This window comes from Rhinopithecus bieti, unplaced genomic scaffold (genome assembly GCF_001698545.2).
Source record: "Rhinopithecus bieti isolate Rb0 unplaced genomic scaffold, ASM169854v2 scaffold_26569, whole genome shotgun sequence".
In the NCBI taxonomy this organism is placed as follows: Eukaryota; Metazoa; Chordata; class Mammalia; order Primates; family Cercopithecidae; genus Rhinopithecus; species Rhinopithecus bieti.
Window position 1 is genome coordinate 439,428 of NW_016811895.1, and position 7,157 is coordinate 446,584.

General features: G+C 38.9%; 1 protein-coding gene across 1 annotated transcript; it reads right to left on the bottom strand.

Annotated features, from left to right (window-relative positions):
- Positions 1–871: 871 nt before the first annotated feature.
- Positions 872–1,887, bottom strand: TAS2R39 (taste 2 receptor member 39). The gene is given in 2 exon segments (XM_017895286.1): positions 872–1,614; positions 1,617–1,887. Coding segments are annotated over 2 exon segments (1,014 nt in total).
- Positions 1,888–7,157: the final 5,270 nt, after the last annotated feature.

A 7,157-nucleotide genomic window follows, 5' to 3' on the forward strand; every position in this document is an offset into this window, starting at 1 on the left:
TGTATATGCATACAAATCTATAAGTATCATGAAAAAAAGAAATACAGATGGAATCATAAAATATCTCCTTGCTTTTTGCACGATGTATTGGAAATCTTTTCATCTCAGGAAACATGCGTCTATCTCATTTAAAAGAGGTTAACATAATATTCATTTCAGACATTCAATTCCCCTCATTCATGAATAGTGCAGCTGTGAAGAGGCTCTTGCACATATTTTTGCTTATTTATACAAAACCATGCTTAGAAAAAATTCTTAGTAATTTTTAGAATGAAAGGTGTTTTATGCATTATTAATTTTGGTAAATAGTTCCACATTATTTTGGTTATATCTTTGAAAGATGCAGACAAAATGCATTTCAAACTTCTGCTCAGAAACCTTCCCAAGTAATCTAAATGTGTTTAAAAGGCAGGTGGAGGAAGAAACAGAGTTTTCAGGAACTCAAGTTTCAAAACATTCTTTTATTTTGGTGGTTATACAACCCTGCTGCACAGCAGAATCACCTGGAGAGCTTAGAAAATTGTGTAAGTTCTAACACTAGAAATTCTGACTTAATAGATCTGAGATTGGGTTTGAACATTGGTATTTTCAAAAATCAACCCTAGAGATTCTAATGTGTAGCCCAGTGCGTAGAATCACTGCTTTAAAGAGAGCAAGGGGAGGTAGAGGGCTCAGGTAAAGAATATGACAGCACCACTAATATTGTACCCATGAAGCAAAAGAGAAATGATCAATCTCCTATATAAAAAGCCACATCAGGGGGAAAGGGTCAGATGAGGGTTGGAGAAGAAAAGAAGAGAGAAAAGAGAGGTCTAGTTGAGGGAACGGCAGAGCCGGTTAGGTCAGGTCCTGTGGTCTTCTTGGGTGCTGGTCACAGAGTCCACTCTTTTGGGTAAAGATGAAGTCGAAGCTGAAGCCGCTTCCAGGCTCTTCTCAACCCAGGGTTATCCTTAATCAGTAGAATTGAGTGGCTGGCAGGGTAGGCAGCCATGATGATCTGGCACAAAGTATTCCACAGACTGTTGATGTCAAACATGTTGGACGGGTAGATAAACAGAGCAACTGCATTGAAAATGTAGAGAATGAGAAAGTAGCTGGTAGCTTTGATGGCCCCAATGTGAGCCTCCATGCTAGGGTCCTTGGACCCTGTGGCATTGCTTCCCATGTGTAGGGTGTGTCTCTTGAGAGAGAGGATCAGCAGAATGGCTGCCAGGATGAACATGATCAGAGGAATCACAATCCCCAGGTTAAAGAAAAAAGCCAGACTGACCACACTGGTCTCAGAGAAGTATGTTTTCTCAGTGGAGTTGGAAGAGTGGATAGGGAAAGAATTGTCACAATACCCAGTGCAGATGTTGATGCAGAACATGCTGTGACTGAAGGAAATAAACACAGACAGCCGTAGAAGCCAGGGTATCAATCTAGAAATTCTCCACCTCAGCTTGAGGAAAAGAGGGTAGGAGAAATTGGCAATCTTCACAAAGTAGAAGAAACTGAGCCAGGCAGCAAACCACAGGCTACAAAAATTTAAGAATATAAAACTTATTTTGAATGCATAATATACAGCATCTTCAGAATAAAAACTTAGGGAGGTTGAGCTGATGGTAATTTCTACATCATGAGGCTCTGGAGAGCTATTCTGGATACACTCAGGAAAACCAGGATCCTGCCACTTGTGGAAACTGACTTATTTTGAACCCATTCAGCTGCATGTATAGCCGTGATGAACCCATTTGCAATGATACCAGTGAGGTATTCAGCAAGTAAAACTGCTAAAGTTAAGGTGATGAGCAATGGCGACAATTCACTTTCTGCAGGATCGCAGAGTTTAATCATCCTGAGCTGTTGCTTCTCTTTGGTGTCTGGAGGAAAATATCTCCCTAGCATTTGATGGGCAGATTCTTGATAACTCCCAGTATTCGTGTCACAGGAGGAAGCAGTTGATGCATCATTTCCAAATTAACTCTATTTGTTTATTTCAGAATTCTTAGCTCTACATCTAGAGATGCAAATATTGGAAGGATTTGGTTTCTAGTCCTCTCCCTATTTTTGAATATGTTGGTAGTAGTTCAATAATGAGGCCCAGGGAAGCACTTGAGTAGACTCTCTTGAAAAGCAGCCAACATGGTACTGAGGTCCGTGTTCTTTGGTAGCTTCAGTTAATTTGAACATTGGTTGACTGAGTTATCATTTAACTTACTTTCACTTGTGACTGCAGAAAATGACTGAAAATAACTGCTACACACACACACTTCTTATTTTGTGCTAGGAAGTGTTCAAATTATTTATTTATAATGACTACATTTAAACCTCACAATAACCTTATGAGCATGTGCTTCTACTACCTCCATTCTGCAGATGAAGAAACTAAGGCATACAGAGGTTAAATAACGTGGCCAACATCACACAACTAGAGCGTGAAAGAGCTGGGATTCACACCCAAGTCACCTGGTCCCAGAGTTCCTTCTCTTATCCACCACGTTATGCTGCCTAGACCTGTGGATTCTTTTGTGTGCCCAAGACTAAATGCAGGGTTGATTCCACTGTGACTTTTTTTTGCTGGTAGCCTTTTATGTCCCTACCCCTCTAAAGAAAAATCAATAAAGAAAGAAGACACTGATTTTCAAGAGATAGGACTCTCTTTTCAAAGTAAATTACTTGAGAGGTAATCAATTTAATTATATGTAAAAGATCATACACACACAGACACACACACACACATTCACCTTTCATTTTAAGCAAAACTAGGAAAATAAGAGTTGAAAGTAAAACTCCCTAGTTCCTAACAAGGTAAGCGTAGGGTGCTGAGAGTAAAAGCAATGCCCCAATTCATCCAATTTTGGAATATTAAAACCAAAAGAAAGGAAAAAAGAATCACTCTTATCTTAAGGAAGTTTTTTTCTGATTTTAAAATGTAAGCATAGGATACATAATGATAAAATGAACTTTTCATTTCAGAGTAAATTAACTTTTATGAATGTATATAACTTTAAAATAATGATGAAGTAATGTTCATAAAGAGAAGGTTGGTGGGTGAGAAGTTTCAGAAAATCTTTATAACATTTGGTTTTACTTAAAGCTTTTAAAACAAGGCAAGAACTCATAAACGTTTTCTGGCTTGATTAATGATTTTAGATGAGTTGTTATGAATTTTACCATCTCATTTGAAAGTCTCTATTCCTGAACAAATATTTCCCTTGAATACAGTGTAATAGACAACTGCTCCTCTCTGCTTGTTTCTACTCATTTGCATGAGTAGGCCTAGAGTATCTCAGGACCTCCAGTTCGGTTTTAAAGAGGATTTTTCTGGCCACTGGCTTTCCCCTACTTTTGCTGATCCAGGCTTCCAAGAGTGGGAGGAGAAACAGGACATGGTCCCTTCAGAGGCTGTTGCGTCTTTCCACATTTGATTTGCTTATCCATGTATCCCACTCGGAGCTCCTAGCCCATGCCGGACACCCAGGGGGCAGTACATAGATACTTGCTGGGTTGATGTATGGCCTTAGTGAAGACCTTCAGCTCAGAGAAGCTCTTTATGAGGGACATGAGGGGGAATGGAAGTTTCACATCTCCTCAAATTTGAAAATCTGCAGGTCCTATGCCTAAATCGAGTGTCAGAGCATAAACAGCGAGGCTGAGGGAGAACACAGCAGACTGTGAAGAACATCTGTGTAAGAAACACTGGTCAGTGACAGAGAGGACAAATGAAGGGGAAGCAGAGACAGAGCAGCAGGATGAGAAAGAGCTCAGACAGGGTCTGGCTTCACAGTGTAGGGTGCTGCAGAGGCTGTGGGCAGCAGCTGGTTCCACAGACATCACCAAAGGCGTTTCAGAAAATGCTCTGCTTGCCATAGCTTATGGAAAATGTGCTTCCTGCAATGGAAAGAGTTTTGTTCATGGAAATTTCCAGGGGCAATCTGAGGGGGGATGAAATAACCTTTCTGGGTGAAAAGATGATCTTCTTAAAGTAACACTGTTGGACTAGTTCCTAAATGGCACCTTCAGTTTCCTAAATATATCTTGGATGTATTCAACTCCTATTTCTAATATTAGGTTGGTGCAAAAGTAATTGTGGTCTTTGTCACTACTTTTAAAAAATGCAAAAACCACAATTGCTTTTGCATCAACCTAATAATTAAGGAAAGCTCATGAAGAAAACTCTGATCCATTAAGGACATAGGGAATAGTTTTTAAAAGTCTAGTTTATTTGGCTATATTTTTAACTTATTATTGTGAAATAACTTTTGACATAGAGATGAGTTGTAAAGATAGTACAGACAATTCCCATATACCCTTCACCCAGCTTCCACTAATGCTTACATCTTACATAATCATGGTACAATGATCAAATGCAGGAAATTGGCATTGTTACAATACGATCAGCTCAATTTTTGGCTTTATTTGGACTTTTCCAGTTTTTCCACTAACGTCCTTTTTTTCTGTTTCCAGACCTAGTCCAGAATACCACATTGTAATTCATCGTTGTTTCTTTCGTCTCTTCCAATTCAAAACAAATTCTTGGTCTTTCCTTTTCTTTTATGACCTTGACAGTTTTGAAGAGTCCTGGTCAGGTATTTTGCAGTGTCTTCTTTGATTTGGGTTTGTCTTTGTTTTCTCATAATTATACTGGGTTAATGATTTTGGGGAAGAATACCACAGAGATGACGTGCCCCTCTGACTGCAGGGACCCATGATGTCAGTGACTTTTACTGGTGATGTTAACGTGATCACTTAGTTAAGGTGGTATCTGACTAGTCTCTCTACGATAAAGTTACTCTTTTTTTCCTTTTGTGCTCTATCAATTAGAAGTAAGTCACTGAGTCTGGCCCACACAAGGGGAAATGAATCAGACTTCACCTCCCAGAGGAGAACTCTTGAAGAATTTGTGGACATTATTTTAAAAACCAACACAGAAATATTCTGTAGGAGATACTTTGAAGCTATGCAAATATCTTCTTTTTCCTAAAACTCTGATCCACTAATTTGAGTATTCATGAGGGCATGCTGCCTGCAGCAATTAACATTACTGTGGCGTTATACTTTTTTGTTTTCCTCTTTCCTTTCACCTTTATTCATTAGAATTTTTCTTTAGGAAAGAATTGTTCCTCCTGTCCCACTTATTTACTTCATCAAACATTTATTTGTATTCCTGTGCACTCATGGATTTTTATTTTATATTTTGCATTTCTGTCACACTTCAATACTATTGTTATTTTTTTGCTCAATGTGCTCAAGCTTTGGCAATTGGGAACTCTTTCAGATTGGTTCTTATGTCTTTTAAATATGGCTTCCTTTTTTTTTTTTGAGACGGACTTTTGCTCTGTTGCCCAGGCTGGAGTGCAGTAGCACGATCTCATCTCCACTCACTGCAAGCTCCGCCTCCTGGGTTCATGCCATTCTGCTGCTTCAGCCTCCCGAGTAGCTGGGACTACAGGCACCCACCACCACACCTGGCTAATTTTTTGTATTTTTAGTAGAGATGGGGTTTCACCACATTAGCCAGGATGGTCTCTATCTCCTGACCTCGTGATCCACCCACCTCGGCCTCCCAAAGTGCTGAGATTACAGGCATGAGCCACCACGCCCGGCCCATTTTTTTTTTTTTTCTTAAGAACTTCCTAACTTTGCAGCATCATGGGATGTTCCAAACTCATATTTTTCCCACCCCAACACTGGAATTAACCATTTATTTAAGGAGTCTTAATTCTTTTATTGGAGAATGGCATTTACATACCAAGATCTAGGTATTTAACTTTGTAAGAAACAGCCAAACTATTTTCTAAAGTAGTTATACTATTATCAGCAATGTATGAGAGTTTTCCAGTTGCTTCACATCTTTACCAGCACTTGGTATTGTCAAGTATTTTTCAAAATTTTAGTCATTTAAAATGTGTGGCAGTATTTCTTTGTGATTTTAATTTGCAGTTCCCTAATGACTAGTGATGTTGAGCATCTGTTCATATTCTTATTGTGATGGTTAATACTGAGTGTCAACTTGATTGGATTGAAGGATACAAAGTATTGATTCTGGGTGTGTCTGTGAGGGTGTTGCCAAAGGAGATTAATATTTGAGTCAGTGGGCTGGGTAAGGCAGACCCACCCTTAATCTGGTGGGCACCATCTAATCAGCTGCCAGCAAATATAAAGCAGGCAGAAAAATGTGAAAAGGAGAGACTGGCCTAGCCTCCATCTTTCTCCCATGCTGGATGCTTCCTGCCCTCAAACATCGGACTCCAAGTTCTTCAGTTTTGGAACTCGGACTGGCTCTCCTTGCTTGTCAGCCTGCAGACGGCCTATTGTGGATCCTTGTGATGGTGTAAGTTATTACTTAATAAACTCCCTATATATATTCCATTAGTTCTGTAGAGAACCCTGACTAATACACTTACTGACCATCAGTATGTCTTTGTTTTTCAGAATTTTGCCTATTAAAAAATGAGTTGTTAAATTCCTTGTATAGTCTAATTACAAGTCCCTTGTCAGCTATGTGCTTTGCAAATATTTTCCCCCAGTCCATGACTTATCCTTTCAATATCTTAATGGTTTTTACAGAATACAAGTTTTAAATTTTGGTAAAATTCAATTTATCAATTTTTCTTCTATGTATTGCACTTTTGGTGTTTGGTCATAAAACTGTACCAGACCCAAAGCTATACATATTTTCTCTTGTGTTTTCTTTGAGACGTTTATAATTTTAGCTTTCATATTTATGCTGCTGATCTACTTTGTAGAAACTAAAAGGTTTCCTCTTCAAAGTTTCTCTTCTTGTTAAAGAACAAATCATAAGTGTTAATAGTTTCTTTTAAAGACTAACTTCCTTCAACCCTCCTTACTTTGTGCTAATAACTCTTTGTTAAGCCCTATTCTATGTAGCTGTTAGACGTGCTCACAGGCACGTAGTACGTTCTATGTCCTTGCACTTTAACCAAGATGTCTGTGCTAGACTTGCTCACAGGCATGTCCCAGCTCGCAGCCTGTGCCCCTCTTTTATTTGGTAGTGTTATTACTTTTCTAAGTCTTTTCATAAGCAACTTCCTCTTTTCCTTTGTTCTCTATTGCCTTTACCTATTTAGAAAAGTTTTAAATTATTAGCCAGTTGGGTTCAGTTTAGATTGTGAGGTCTGGCTCCAGCTAATGGAGACATGACACAGTAGCAG